The following is a 16089-nucleotide window of genomic DNA, read 5'->3' as shown; positions in this document are numbered from 1 at the left end:
AAAAAAATTGGAGTTTCACACAGCTTGCGATATATCACTGATATAACATGGCGAGCTAGTCGACAAAAAATGAGAAGGAAATCACAACAAAAAGAAAATGTTTCACCCTTGCCCATCGCAAGGGTAACAATGTTGAATAAAAATTGTCTACCAAAGTTTTTTATAACAATTTGTTTCGAAAGAAAATAATTTTAGTAGACTTATGTCAAAAAGGACAATTTACCACCTTATCCGAGCTATTGCACAACATTTTTTAAGCGATAAATAGGCCTACATCATATTTTTCTGCCCAAAATAAGCAAAAAAAGTTTGTAGCCCAATTTTTTTAAGTACCCCTGACGCCTAAAATTTTTCAGCTGAGTAAACTTTCAATGGAAAAAAACTAAAAAAAGACGAGGCTAACCGGTTACTGTGTAAGAAGCACAGAATGTTCCGACCATGTTCTTTGGCAAATTACGTTTTAGAAATTTTTTCCAAATTAGTAGTTTTTTCAGCTCTACCAAGAAAATAAACGATATTCGAAAAAAAAAAACGGTAATTTAAACAGTAAACATGCAAAATATGTCCGTTGGTCAATAGATCTGTTGGAGTCCAACAAAAGGACTGAGGAGATGATTCATGTAAACTAAATTCTGTAAAGAAAAATTTTACGGGCCTCTAAAAACCAGATTTATTTATAAAACAAAAACTGCGGAATTAATATCTTTTAATTCTTAATCTGATACAGTTTCAAAACACAATTTATTGCTGAGTGAACAATCAACAGAGTGAGTTCTCAATACATTCTCCATGTCATCTGCCTCTATTGCCCCCACCCCTGGCACCTCCTCTGGGGGGACCAACACCCCCTCTCCCTCCTCTGGAGCCCCGACCTCTTCCCCTCCCCCCGCCGCGACCTCCCCTGCCTCCTCTGTGGTCATTAGCCTTGAAGCCGTTGGAGGGCATGTGAATGAGCTTGCGCAAAATTTCGCTGCACAATCCACAGCCAGTGAAAGTTAGCTTCTTGTCTTCAAATGGAGTTTTATTTTCTGAAAAAAGACAAAAGTTATTACAATTTTTCAAGAAAAAAGTCCTTTTTTTAGAGAATTTTTAAAGGGTTTAAAAAGTACGTTTCTCTTGGGTGCGCCAAACCACACTCTCCTAAAAATTGTGAAAAATTGCACCAATAGTGAAAAAATTAATGCGAATCAGTCAAAAATTTTGACAAAACGCAGCTTGTCAAAAAGCAGCTATAATAAGTGCAATAAGAAACATTAGAAATAAGCCTCGAATTAGTAAAAACTCGGTAACCTGCGACCTAGAGATATAGTCTTACAACTACCCACGGACGCTTATTAGGCCTAATAGGACTAAACACTTGCTGCAAATAGAGCAGAGAACAGATGCTATGCAATTTCCAATATTATAGTAAAGTTTCCAAATAAGTGAACACTTTTGTTTGCGAGTTAGGTTAGAAAAAAATGAAGGCTCGTAAAAATACACTAAGCTGACCGCTAAAGTAACGGGTTTAGGTTAGAAAAATGAAGGCTCGTAATAATACACTAAGCTGACCGCAAGTGTAACGAGTTTAGGTTAGAAAAATGAAGGCTCGTAATAATACACTAAGCTGACCGCAAGTGTAACGAGTTTAGGTTAGAAAAATGAAGGCTCGTAATAATACACTAAGCTGACTGCAAGTGTAACGAGTTTAGGTTAGAAAAATGAAGGCTCGTAATAATACACTAAGCTGACCGCAAGTGTAACGAGTTTAGGTTAGAAAAATGAAGGCTCGTAATAATACACTAAGCTGACCGCAAGTGTAACGAGTTTAGGTTAGAAAAATGAAGGCTCGTAATAATACACTAAGCTGACCGCAAGTGTAACGAGTTTAGGTTAGAAAAATGAAGGCTCGTAATAATACACTAAGCTGACCGCAAGTGTAACGAGTTTAGGTTAGAAAAATGAAGGCTCGTAATAATACACTAAGCTGACTGCAAGTGTAACGAGTTTAGGTTAGAAAAATGAAGGCTCGTAATAATACACTAAGCTGACCGCAAGTGTAACGAGTTTAGGTTAGAAAAATGAAGGCTCGTAATAATACACTAAGCTGACCGCAAGTGTAACGAGTTTAGGTTAGAAAAATGAAGGCTCGTAATAATACACTAAGCTGACCGCAAGTGTAACGAGTTTAGGTTAGAAAAATGAAGGCTCGTAATAATACACTAAGCTGACCGCAAGTGTAACGAGTTTAGGTTAGAAAAATGAAGGCTCGTAATAATACACTAAGCTGACCGCAAGTGTAACGAGTTTAGGTTAGAAAAATGAAGGCTCGTAATAATACACTAAGCTGACCGCAAGTGTAACGAGTTTAGGTTAGAAAAATGAAGGCTCGTAATAATACACTAAGCTGACCGCAAGTGTAACGAGTTTAGGTTAGAAAAATGAAGGCTCGTAATAATACACTAAGCTGACCGCAAGTGTAACGAGTTTAGGTTAGAAAAATGAAGGCTCGTAATAATACACTAAGCTGACCGCAAGTGTAACGAGTTTAGGTTAGAAAAATGAAGGCTCGTAATAATACACTAAGCTGACCGCAAGTGTAACGAGTTTAGGTTAGAAAAATGAAGGCTCGTAATAATACACTAAGCTGACCGCAAGTGTAACGAGTTTAGGTTAGAAAAATGAAGGCTCGTAATAATACACTAAGCTGACTGCAAGTGTAACGAGTTTAGGTTAGAAAAATGAAGGCTCGTAATAATACACTAAGCTGACCGCAAGTGTAACGAGTTTAGGTTAGAAAAATGAAGGCTCGTAATAATACACTAAGCTGACCGCAAGTGTAACGAGTTTAGGTTAGAAAAATGAAGGCTCGTAATAATACACTAAGCTGACCGCAAGTGTAACGAGTTTAGGTTAGAAAAAACGAAGGTTCGTAATAATACACTAAGTTGATCGCAAGTGAAAAACGGAACCTAACAGTGCCAATTTTTTTTTTGATAAACTTGGAAAATAAAATTAAGGGTGTGGTAACGTATTAACGTCGGCACAATCATGTTCAAAACGCAAAAAGTATCGAACACAAAAATTAGAAAATATTCACTAAATAAAGACGAACATAAAGACAGCTCGTGAGCAAATAATCTGATCTCAAGTTGAAACAAATGAAATTGCACAAATTTAGCAACTTGAAACAGAACTAGAAAAACGAAATTTTTGATAATTGTTGGCCAATTTCTAGTTTTCACAAATAGCTCGATGCTTCTTAATTTCCAAAATCCTAATGAAGTTGTATGTATATCCTCAATTCGACCGGCTCTCACTTTTATACGCGACGGTGAGTAGTCTAGCCCCACAATCATCGCACTCTTTCTCCTGTGATATGGACACTCTCTCAGCTCCATCACACACAGCGACCACCACTCCACACCCTCCACTGCAACAGAAGCGCCACTTGGGTCCAGTGTGTCCAGGGTCCAGCACTAGGGGGCATGCACAGGCACTGCAGGCCACATTCCACTGGTTGGCTATCATCCCGTGTTCACAGGTGGGGTGGGTGCACCTAAATAGAACACATTAGAACATCAAAAGGGGTATACGGAAAATACCGCGACAGCTGTGAAGACACTGTTTTTGGCACTCTAACAAGACATATTTTCATAAAGATTACACTGTCCGACGCAGCAAATTCGGATGTTACTATAAAAAATATCAAGCTTTAGATAGCAACCACGAAATGTTTTGTCCAGTTTTTTTTTTCAAAACCCACTTTAGCAGTCGTTCAGACAACTAAGTCATCTTCTTCTGATTGTGAAACCCAATCTCTATGAATTTCTCGGCACTGTTTAGAATCACTGTTTGGCTATACATTAAAAGAAAAAAGTACGTCGATGTTGATAATAATTTTTTCTTTGGTTTGGCATTTCTACTTCTAGGAGCTGTGACATTCGAAGTAGAGTACTGACTTGTTGCAGCCTGTCTGTGAGTTGGGCATGTCTTCGAAGGGAGGCTCATTGTAGCAGAAGGGACAGAAGGCGAAGTGGGCCAAGTTGGAGGTGAAGTAGCACAGCTCAAAATTGTCCAGGGGACACCTGCAACAAGATGCAATCAACATGAGAAAATATATCCAACGGAACATCAAGTGCTAATGAGCCCAATAAAGCCAAAAAAAAGAGAAAAACTTCATTACGGGGCCAAACTGTGTATTTTGTGAATTGTAAGCAGATTCCGCAAAAAGGACGCTCCCTTTGTTCTTTCAATTTCTTTGATCGTGCCGACAAAATTTTACCATGTTTAAAGACTTGTCTCTGGAATCCGGGAACATACAGACACAAAATTGTGCGCCTATCTAGTGCACAGTTTGGCCTCGTTATGTTTTATTAAAAAAATCAACTATTGAATTTCCAAAAAAAAATTAATCATGTTAAAGCTCTTTGAATGTCAAGAATCTGTCATTGTTGGCACTAACTTCAAAAAATAACCAGATTAGTAATATTTTCATTCCGTTGGAAACAAACTTTGTTTAGTTTTTATCCCATTTTAACTTCGAAACTAAAATCAATTCATGTTTGTTAGCACCAATTGCACTTTCACTGTGGAAAAGTGTAACTTGCCTTGCTTTTACCAAACAAAATTGAATTGAACTCAAAAAGAAATCAAAAACCAAACCGCGAAAAATCAAGTTTGAGCAAATCAAATTTTTGATTTTTCCGGGAAAAATAGACGCGACCTCCGGGAAAAAATTTCCCCCACAATTTCAGCGGCCGAATGCTCTTAACTTCTGCAAGTATTCCGTTCCGAATATGAATTGAAACATATTACAACGGAAATAAAACCATTAAAAAATAGGACTGACATCTTTAAAACGACAAAAACAGATTAATTCCAGAAAAAGCATTACGAATCTGCTTAAATAATTAAGAGGTGGTAGGTCCCTTTTGGACCGTGATTCATATTTGAAGGAAAAGTTTATTGAGGATAACGGCATCAAGTTTGAAAATGTTGGCGGCATTGAATTTGGATCAAATGCTTTGTCAATATTGTTGGACGTTTTTGATCAAAAATCGCATTTTACACTTATTTTGACTTAAATTAGATATTTCCATTTATTGGTCCTTTTTTTTATTCTGCTTTCTATCTTTAACAACTCTTTTTAGATAGTAAATTCAAAATTGTGTCCAACAGTTGAAGGATAAACTTGGTATCGAAACTTTGCGGTTATATATTGGTAAATTCGTAATTAGCTAATCAGAGGATATTTCAGTTTTTTACACCAAGGCGAAGCTGCACTTCGCAAACACTAGCAAAAAACGACAAAAAAAAGCAGCTCTATAAAAAGAAAAAAGTTAAGAAAAGTTTTTAAAAAAATAAGCTTTGAAAATCAAAACTTTTGCTGTGGCGGACTCGATCCTACGACCAGGAGATTTAAAGTCCCCTGTTCTTGTATCTCCGCCACGGGCTCTTGACAATTTACCAACACTAGCAAAATTTAAGCAGCTACAATTGATAATAAATTGCAACTGGTATGCACCACAAAACGCACCAACTAAAAATAGGCACACTTTTACATTTAATAATTTGGAATATAACAAACTGAAGGCATCCACACTAACTTTGGATGTAGAAAAATTGGAACACATAAAGCCAAATTATGCATAAATTATGAATTTCATAAAAAATTGCGATATTGAGAGGGAAAAAATTCTGATTTCCAGTTTTTATGTGTGTACTGTTGTTTGAAACAAAAAGCTTTTTTTTTTCGCTTTTGATGAATTAAAAATGCATCAACTGTGTTAATTTATTACTAATGGAATATCAAAGCACATGCTATCAACAAGCCGTAAATCACATGCTGTCAAAAGGGGCACCAATAATTGCGACTTGGATTGGAAAAAAGAATAAAGGCATACAAGGCTCGTTAAATTGCAGTGTAAATAAAAAGCTAAATGATCCTACACAGAGGCGAAGCTGCACTTTCCATAAAGAAGCAAGAAAACGGCAAACAGTAGCTCTAGAAAGGCAAAAATATTGAAACAAAGGAAAAAATACGCCTTGAAAAATAAAAATTGTTGCAGTGCCGGAATAGAACAGTCGACCTGGAGATTATGCGTCCCACGTCCTCGCGCCTGCTCCACAAACTACTAACAATCTTTCAATAAAGCAGCTAGCTGCTATTAAATTGCCTACTGTGCAGCAAAAATACCGACAAACTAAAAATTAATTTATTTCAATGTTCCCGAGTTAAATCTGCGACATTTAGATAAGTAGTTTCACGTCCTCGCCTCTGCGAAACAATCGCTCGAAAGTAGCCAGACACTAGCCACAAATTAAGCAGCTACAGATGTTGTTAAATTGCCAATGGTTGGAAATATACCTTACCTCCATACCTTACTAAAGTCACCAAATGAGCACTTTTTTAAATTGCGACTTAGGTTGGAAAAAAGGTGCTTCGCAGTATTAAACTTCGCTCTGTAATGTAGTAAAAATAGATAAAGGAGCCAGCTTGGGGTTGGGACAGTTCGCAGACTGGAGTAATAGTGACCTGTAGTCCTTGTGTATGCGCACTGCCCCATTCTGAGGGATGTTGTAGGTGTCTCTACATGTACCACAATGCAGTCGGGTGGGGCGGGACTCTATCAACTTCAGGTACCGGTTGCACTTACCACATCTAAACACAGAGAGAGAACTGTCAAAATTAAACAAAACAAGAAACCCAAGCGAGTTTCCAATATAGGTATCTAGCTGAGAGAGCTTTTATAGCATATCACACTTAACTCCGTATAATGGTTCTTTCTATGAATTCTAGCTAAGCAAATTTTCGCTAAAAACTATAGGTGAAGTGATCGAAATAAAACTAATGACATTTGTTATCTTCAAACAAAATCATTTTTTCGACACTTTGAGACGATACATAAGTTTCAACACATGCGGAGATCAGATAGCATAGTTTTAAACTGTTTTTTATAAGGCAAAAAGGAAGATTCAAAATCATAAGTCATTCCCTAAGCAAAAACTGTCAAGTTAAAAAAGTCCAAAAAAACTTAACTTTGACGATTATTTTTGTAATAAAAGAAACCGAAGCCCCAATAATACGGGTTAAGGCCTAATTTATTAAAATTAATATAAAAATTATTTTATTTCTATTATTTACCTCGTGTGTGGTCTTCCGGTTTGGGCTAAAGTGGTGAAGTTCGCCTCAAACAACTGGTCCAGGTTCTGTATCATGGAGGTGAAAAACATGAACTTCCGTCTGTATATCTCCACAAAATGTTCCACTACCCCTTTAAAATCACTCTCCCCACTCGCTATTCGGTTCAGCTCCCCCTCCATCGCACCTCGCATTCGGGGGGACACAAGCTCATAGTCGATCTAGAAAAACAGAGCAGGTTGAATGAAATTGAAGTACAAGATCAGAAGGTACGATTTGCAAATAAAGTAGTATTTCAACATTGTCTTCTGCTGGATATTTGAAGTACTCGTCGGAGTATTCAATTTAAATCTAAGAGAATCAAAGTTGAGAGCTTCATTTAAGACTCAGAAGTGCTTTTTCGCAGATTTTACCGACTGAACATTCATTTTTGGTTGAACTTCAGTTAAAATAAAATTTTCAATCTTAAATTATCTACCCCCTCCCCCTCTTATCTAATTAGCATCACTTTAGTAGCATCCCTTACCTTTTGGTATCCGTGCACGAGTACTATTCCCAAATTGGTGGGCACAAGTTTCCTGGATCCTCCTCCCGCTGTAGACACTGTGACGTAATTCCTATCGCAGATGTTCTTGATATGCACAGGGATACTTGCATCAGTGCCTAAAGTAGCAGAAAAATGAGACACATTTCCAAAAGAAGTACAGTTGTTCAGTTCAACTCATAACAACCCAAGAAAGTGACTGCCAGAAGATTTACACTTGAATGTTGTTTTTGTTGTTTTCATAAAACCATATCGAACAATACCTACCAAAATTAGGGAGACGCTGATTATCTAAAAGAGGCCTCTACAACCTGTTGTTTCAATTGAAAATTAATCTCAGAATTGACAGTGTCGTTTCAACGAAAATGGATAAGCCAAAAAGGGACCATCGGTACCTTAGAAGTGGACCTTCCCACGGCCGTAGCGACTGACTGGGGCACAGTAAAGAGATCATAGCTGATTAAGCAGGCACACATGAGAATCTGATTTTTCCATAAGTATCACACTTTGATGGAAATCGGCACTGGGTTTTAAGAAAACATTTTCAGGAGCGTATCAAAAAAATTAAAAATCAAATTCTCCTCTGTGTTCCTGCATTTTTTCGCTAGTCTATCTTTACCTTAACGACTTCCTACAACCGTGGGAAGATTCAGCTCCAAGGGATTTTGGGCACGAAACGACCGAACCAATTCTGAGAACAACACGGACAAATGATCCCCAAAACCCGTTGATTTGATTGAACCCTTAATCTCACAATTGGCCAGGTCGTTTTCGTAAAACAGATATAAGGCCGGAAAACGGTCAAACTGTCAAAAATTAGACTTTATTCTCAAGTCCATGGCGGTTGACTTAATAGAATAACGGAATAGACGCTTATGCAGGGTAAATAGGAGCCTACCTTTAATCTCAAAATTAGCAATGGCGTTTCAGAGAAAACGGACAAAAGCTACAAAAAAGTCAGAAGTTCTTTGGAATTGAACCTTCTTCCCAAGGCCGTACGGAGTGGAGTAAGTTGAAAAGAGAGAAAAGGCACACAGAGGAGCTGATTTTCTTTTGGTTCATCTGTGTTTCAAATCAGCAGGGTGGTTTTTGAGAAAAATTAAAAAGGTGAAAAATCTTTCAAAATGTTTCAAAAAACACCCGATCCCATACACTTTTATGATATTTGTTTCTATCAACCAGGAATTTTACAAAAACAAAAAAAACGACAAACGGGGGCTTCAAAATAACAAAAAAAAATTAGGGGAGAAATAAGCTTTCAGAAACAAAAGAATTTCCGCATTCAGAAAGAGTACCCTCTACCGGAATCAAACCACGGGCATTGAGCATCCAACTCGGCTGCCCTTTGCAACTATGCCAAGAACGCTCACAGAAATGAAACAACAGCCAATCATAAAGCCAAAACACAAGCTATTGAACTGCATAATGCTATGCAGCAAGAGCATTTTTTAGTGACCTGGATTTGAAGAAAAAATCGCAGTATGACATAATGCTCGTAAGCTCCCATGTGTTATAATTTAGAGAAATTTTGTTCTTTATAACAAAAAAACCACGCATTTAGCCATAAAGGCATACATAACTTTGTTAACAAGAAAAAAATGCTAGGTAGGTGAGCAAACCGGCTAAATATGTACGAGAAAGTTCACACGGATGATAAATGAGCGTAGAGAATTTTTCCAGCAAAAATCTTTTGGAAATTTTCCAGCAAAAAATTTTCCGAAAAATATTTCGGATGATAATTTTTCCAAAAAAAAGTTTTGGAAATGATTGCTCCGATCCATGCATCTGATCCAAGAATAAACTTTTTAAATTTTTTCCAACCTTCTGGCATAAGCGCCGAAAAACTTTTCAATGCATGTATCTTTATAACAGATTCAACTATTTTTTGCCGCCGGACCAATTAACTCTTTCAATTCTTTAGGTTGTGATTTTTTCGCGGCATAAACATTAATTTAAAGTCATCAGCTTCTTAAAAACCGATTTGAGCCCATCAATTCATATTCCTTGTCTTCGCATCATTGTACTGCTGTCTAAAACAAATAACTTTTTTCTGTTCATTTGATGAATAAAAATGCATCAGCTGTGTTAACTTTTTACTAATCAAATGTCAAAGCACATATGATAGTATACTGCTACAGCACCCTACCGATTCAAAAGTGCCACCAAAAAGCACTTTTATTTGCGTAGGAATATGAAAAAATTGGGAAAAAGGCGATGAGCCTTGAATGGACCTACCAATAGCATGTTTTTCCATCAAGGTAATTATATCACTCTCTGTAAGGTAGTCAGGGGGTCCAGTCTGGTGTTCTCCCAGAGACACTTCCTGTACCTTCACCTTCTGGCCTGGCTTCACAGACTCCGACATAGTCAACACTGCGTCTTCATCGTCTCCATCCGCGGCTGATCCACCGCCTGAAGACTTAAGGGCGTGCCAGGGCATGGCTACTGTAAATCCAGGGTCCAATTCCTGAAGAAAATAATGAGATATTGATTATTTCATGAAAATATCCATTAACTAGACAGGAAAAACGAAATGCAAAAATCCCGAAACTTCGGGTTTCAGGCCTATTTACTATCAACAAAATAAGAAAACCAAGTATTTGATCAATTTCTGTCAGTATTGGAAAAGTTTCTGCTAAAGCATTTATTCAGACATATTATGATTTAGACTTATTCGAATGGCAAAAGCTGCCATTATGTTTCCGCCAACAAAAAATAAAATATTATTTGCAATTATATACTTGTTTTCCCGACGCGGCGAATAGCTCAGAGCCCACTTTGTACTTGATAGTGGTCTGTAGGTAGAGCAGATCGGGCGACACAGAACCGAGGAAAGTTCGCACTATGAAGTCGTAGAGCTTCCACGCTTCACCACCTCCTACCTAAAAAAATAGCTTTCACGTCTTCAAAACAGCACGAATCATACTATCATGGAGTATCCTTTGTGATTAAAACGAGTCAAAAAGAGGTGGCGTAAAAATGAAGTGTTAAAAAAGTAGGATACTTTATTTATCATGTTTAATGCGATTAGGGGCAGACTACAGACTGTTGAAGAATTGGTTCAGCTACCCATTCAGAAAAATGTTCTAGTTTTTTCCAAAACAAAAATTTATTCTATGAATCACACCAAACACCATAAAAGTTGTTATTGAATGTTTCAATTTCTACACCATCGAAAACTCGTAAAGACTGTCATTTTCTCAACTTGATCTTACCTGGGCGGGCGAGGCACTTCGTGTTGGGGTAATAGGTGGATGGTCACCATGATCACTGCCTTTCCTGGGCTTGCTCATGTTATTTCCTGGGCCGACTAGTTTGATGGTGTCTATCACAGACTTGAAGGTCTCTCCTCGATTTAGTAAATCAACTGTACCTGGAGAGAAAAAGCAAACTACAACAGATGCTTGTAAATAAAAAAAATGTAAAACAAGGTTTTTAAAGGAGTCAAAAACTTGCAAAAAAAGTGGCCCGAAAAACATTTAAAAAAAAGAATTAAGGACAGAAAATTCAAAAAAGCTTTCAAAAAAATGCTAATTGCTGGAAACGAACTGCCTAACCAGATATTGCGATTCTACCGTTCTCCTATCTCCGCGGCGTGCGCTTAAATTATGTATACAAAAGCCACCAATAAAGCATACCAAACATATCATTGCTATAAAAACTAATTTTATGTGAGTGGATTAGACAAAATGATGGAAAATCATTAAGCCAAAACCTAGCAACCCGATTAAACCTATTAATTGAAAAAAAACGGTAAAAACTGCAAAAAAACAGTAAGAACGACAAAAAACTTTAAAAAAATGGAGTTAGCAAATCAAAAATCAAGAGTAAAATATTTAAACAAAGAGGCTAAGTTTCGCTTTGCACACAATAGCAAGAAGCAGCTTTACGAAGCCCAATAAAAAGTAGAAAAAAGCCTCAAAGAAATAAGAAATTCGGCTACTCCACGGATTCGATCGGCGAACTAGAGATTATGATAATCACGCACTACCGACTCAGCCAAAGACGATTAATAAATAACAATCAATAGTCACAAATAAAGCAGAGAACAGATACTATGAAATTTTCAATGCTACAGATCGCGATTATAGCAAAAGTGCCACCAAATAAGTGCCACACTTTTAAGGAACACTTTTATTTGCGAGTTCGGTTAGAAAAAAAAGAAAGTTCGAACTAATACACTACGCTACTCGCTAGCGTATATAGAGGGGGAAATTGGAAAAAGAAACGATGTGGGAGGTGTTTGGTGGTCAGGTGGTGCTAAACCGACGAGATCAACCCTGCGGTAAAAAAAAAATCTGGTAGTCAGAAGCAAAACACTGGCTATTTCAAGTAAAACGCAAGACCATCAAAACTGCACGAGATGACGATTCATCGCACGCTACAATTGGTCGCAGGCGAATATTGGTGGCATTTCAAAAAAGCGACAATTCTTCGCATAGCAATATTATTCATAGCACAGCAATACATATCAAAACTAACCTTTAAGATCGAAAGAGGCAGGGTATGATGTGGTCTCCGTCCTCGGGTAGCTGATGAAGCCCTGAGTGTACAGTCTCTCCGCCACTGCCATTGTCTGGTGGGGACTCATGCCCAGTCCAGAGGAGGCAGACCTCAGCATCTCAGTCGTGTTCAGAGGCAGCGGTTTCTTCTTAGAGCCTTCTTTCGTGTCCACGCTTAACTAATCACAAACTACATCATTTTACACAATCCTGGGTTACGATTGACAACTGTATTTTCTTTATTTAAGAGCCGCAAACATTTCCCTTTAAATTTACGTGGCCTACAATTTTGAGCATCAGATGTAGAAAAAATGCTTGAAAATAGCAAGGATCTTCTAACAGGCTGAAAAGTGACTCAGAAGCTGAAAATAAGATTAATTTTCGGTTTGATGCTCCTATGAGTTGTCCGAGATTTCCTCACTTACAACGTAAGCTTCTTTTTCGTTTTTGATTTCGTTGAAGAAGGAGAGGATGACTTCGCGGTCGAAGCTGCGCACCCGACTCCACTTCACCCTCCGATTGTCACACGTCACGTCCAGGGTCCAGAATGCCTCCGGCTTGAAAGACTGGATCTGGAACAGCACGATAAACATACCTAAGCATCTATCATAACAGTGAAGAGTTTCTGGATAACTGGCCTCATGAGCGAGAAGTTCTATCTGGTTTTTTCTTAACTTACTTTTCATAGCCTTGCTTTTTCTTATTTTTTTCATAACCTTGCTTATTCATAACCTATTTTGATTAGCAGTAAAGCCTTAGATACGAAAACAAGAAAAAAAACGCTGACTTGATTTAGTATACCTGATCATGTCTCTGCACACAGAATCCCAAAGTGGGGGTCTGACAGGGTCCGAAGGAGATCAAGTTCGAGTCCAGGTCCCCGTACTTGCCCTGGAAGAACTTGGTCTGGAATCTAGTGAAGGCACATCCCACTCTCAAGTCCAGTTCTTGTCTCGCGTCCACACTCAACGACTCCAGATAGTTCGGTTCACCCAGGGTGGCGAAGGCCTTAAAATAAATTACACTTGCTATATTTTAAAACATACAATCTAATCTTTATATGTAAATATATCGAAGCATCTACACTTTCAGATGAATATTATTTTTGTGTAAAATCAAAATTAAAAAATCATTGAGCAGATTGCTCCTCAAGATAAAAAAAGTCAATTCTTAAGAGAAAAAAATAAGTTCACTCCATCAACCTGGTTAATTTCCTGTGCAGTGATGGCAGAGAACTTGGCCCTGAAGATGAGTTGGGGGAAGGGACTGCTCCTCTTGTCATGCAGATTCATGCTCTTCTCCACCGCCTCTATCACCTCGTAGCAGATATTCTCTCCCTCCTTGTCACAGTCCAGCCACAACACCAGCAGAGAACAGCCACGCGCCTAAAAGCCATCACTCAAATTTCAAGTAATTACACATTTTCTACAGTTACGAGATAATAAACTCACCATGTAAGTTACATTATTAATCAAACTCTTCGAAATCTAGTCCAAAAAATGTGGTCTAGAGAAAATTTCCAAAAAAACTAGGTATGTCTTGCATTGTTCGCTAAAGATCAAGACTTGTTTTGACGACATTGAAGCAGGATATTTTCTTATTCAATTTTCTCAAATATTTCCCAAATATTTGAGAAGATCCCTCGTTTCTGACAAGCCAGAAGCCGGTTGGAGGGGTCCCACCGGATGGGATCGGCGGCGGCGAAATGGATGACATCAACCTCCCCCACGGTTGGTCCTGCATTGCGCAGGACCAGGAACTTATAAAAAAAGCCAGAAGCTGTACAGTCCGGGTAGCCTTTACAATACAAGTGACGTGCCTCTTAAAACCTGATTCAACGCTTCCATTAAACTGCTGACCTCATTTGCCAAATGATGGACCATGTTTAACTTCGGGTTAGCTTCTTTTTTTACACAAGGGGCCTCAAACAGACTCTCAGGCGCCACTTTATCCCAGTTGTTGAATTTTGGCGGGAAATCAATGCTGTTCACGTGACCACAGACTGAAGTCATCTTGTAGCGGAAGTTGTGTCTTCCCGCCACGCGACTTCCAAGCGCAGGAAACGAGTTCGAACCCCACTCGTGAACTTGCGTAGCTTTTGTTATTGCTTTTCGACTGTGAGAACTCTTTCCTGATAGAATCTGAGCAATGCTTTCGGCTAGTGATGGCTTCTCAGCGACCATCAGCACTCCAACTGATGACATATTTGAGTTTTTTTACTTTCTCGTCAACTTATTATTGTAATTCAGGATTCTTTTTTTCAGCAACGCTCAATTTCAAAGTTTCAGTTTCACGGATAATCTGTTGTTATAAGTAAAGCTTTTCCTCGATGTGTTCCAGTGTGATCCATGTTTTCACCGTGGTATAGGCCACGTTTAAATTCAGACAGTTAATCGAAATGTATCATAACAATCATTGTTTCACCTATCTGAAAATTGAGACAATTGTTTTCAGTTATTTATCGACAAACGCTTCTAATTAGCAGGTTTGAGAAAATTTATCAGGAAATTTAATTTTAAGACGATTTAGACCGAAGATTTAAATCTGAATGAGTAGAGTCACGCGGCTCAAAAATAGCTGAGACTTTTCGAACTCAATTCATAATTATTTACTGAGGAAGTTGAACGGAATGGTCTCGCAGCTTTCACTGCTGCTCTGCAATGTTTCAGTGAAAATCTAGCTCAACCAGATTCTGAGCAGCGCCAATTTTGCTCTGATCAGAGAAAACCTCAGAGGCAAAAATCTCAGAACTGCTCAAGTACTGAATGGACAGCGCTAATGTTTCGCCTTATCAGAGATATTTTTAACATAACAAACAAGAAAACGTGTTCCTTTCCAGGTTCAACAATCTTTGTTTTGCTCCCCAACTAGCCATACGTTACCTCTACGCCATAACCACTTTAAAACCAATTATATTTGCAGAACATATCGCAGATCTAAGAGAATCATGATATTATTTTATAGGGTATATTTGATTTAACGAGGAACCGATTTCACGCTAGATGGCTCTGAATTGTCTTAAAACTTCGAAATTAACTGTTCTAGTGTTTGCCCGGGTCGGGTTGAACTTGTATGTCTTCAGGTCCAGAAAAATAGCGGGATCCACCGGCCGAAGCCACAGATCTGCGGGGGTAAGTAGGGAAGGGTTTAGGGAAAAATTGAAAAATTTACAAATTAAGGAGTTGCAAGTGAGCAGGTTGTGCAAAGTGAGAAAAATGGAGCTGTCTAGTCTTCAACGTAACTGTTTAAAAGACGGCTCTCGTCGGAACTGAGTTGGGAAAACTTGCTGCGGGTAATTGTGGGGAGGGATTTTTCTGAGGGGGTCACCTTTGGAAGGAGGGATAGAGAAAACATTGGAGGGAAGGTCTTTGTCAAGAAACTTGGTTACTTGCTTTTTTAAGTTAAGTTTTAAAATATTTAAACATAACCAACAAACAGTTGGAAAAAAGAGTCAATCAACGCGTTAACAGAAAAAACACTGAATTGTTTTTTGAAAAAATCTCAATTTTCATTTTCTGATAGAAATATAGATGAACTTGAAGCAATTAGAATTTCTAGAACAATTTTTGATTGACACTTTTGATAAAATAAACCCAATTTGAGATAACCTGATCAAAAGTAAAAATTTCATTTCGCTGAGAAATTATAATTCAACTTCGAAATTACCCGTCGATCATATTTTTGTGACCTTTACACTTTCGCTGCTCGAAAGTGGAGTTTGCCTTCCTTTTAACAAAGGAAATGAGTGAACTTAAAATAATCTTAAGTTAAACCACGAAAATATTTACTTGAGCGGGAGTTCCTGAAAAAAAAAACGAAAAAAAATTGCGATCTATATAAGAGTCTGAACTACGTTCTTCGACTTTTAAAAACCAAGGAGGACACTTGGTCTCGTTATTAAAATGAACGGGTTGGTTTTG

The 16089-nt window shown here is 38.0% G+C and overlaps 2 protein-coding genes across 5 annotated transcripts in view; one reads left to right on the top strand and one right to left on the bottom strand.

Annotated features, from left to right (window-relative positions):
• LOC134840587 (succinate--CoA ligase [GDP-forming] subunit beta, mitochondrial-like) overlaps positions 1-16089 on the top strand; it is a 485398-nt gene that overhangs the window by 270827 nt on the left and 198482 nt on the right. The gene's annotated exons all lie outside the window — the stretch shown is intronic.
• On the bottom strand, positions 631-14594 carry LOC134840583 (DNA topoisomerase 3-beta-1-like). Its single transcript, XM_063856494.1, has 14 exons — positions 14029-14594; positions 13372-13554; positions 12971-13177; positions 12595-12741; positions 12150-12348; positions 10883-11040; positions 10409-10549; positions 9903-10134; positions 7650-7786; positions 7127-7344; positions 6518-6643; positions 3942-4067; positions 3300-3538; positions 631-1028 (listed from the first exon to the last, which is right to left on the bottom strand). The coding sequence occupies exons 1-14, from the start codon at positions 14371-14373 to the stop codon at positions 793-795; spliced, it is 2694 nt and encodes an 897-aa protein (XP_063712564.1). The 5' UTR covers positions 14374-14594; the 3' UTR covers positions 631-792.

Source organism: Symsagittifera roscoffensis, chromosome 2 (assembly GCF_963678635.1).
Source record: "Symsagittifera roscoffensis chromosome 2, txSymRosc1.1, whole genome shotgun sequence".
NCBI lineage: Eukaryota > Metazoa > Xenacoelomorpha > Acoela > Convolutidae > Symsagittifera > Symsagittifera roscoffensis.
The sequence above is the reverse complement of the archived record's forward strand: the minus strand, read 5'-3'. Positions and strand labels throughout refer to the sequence as shown.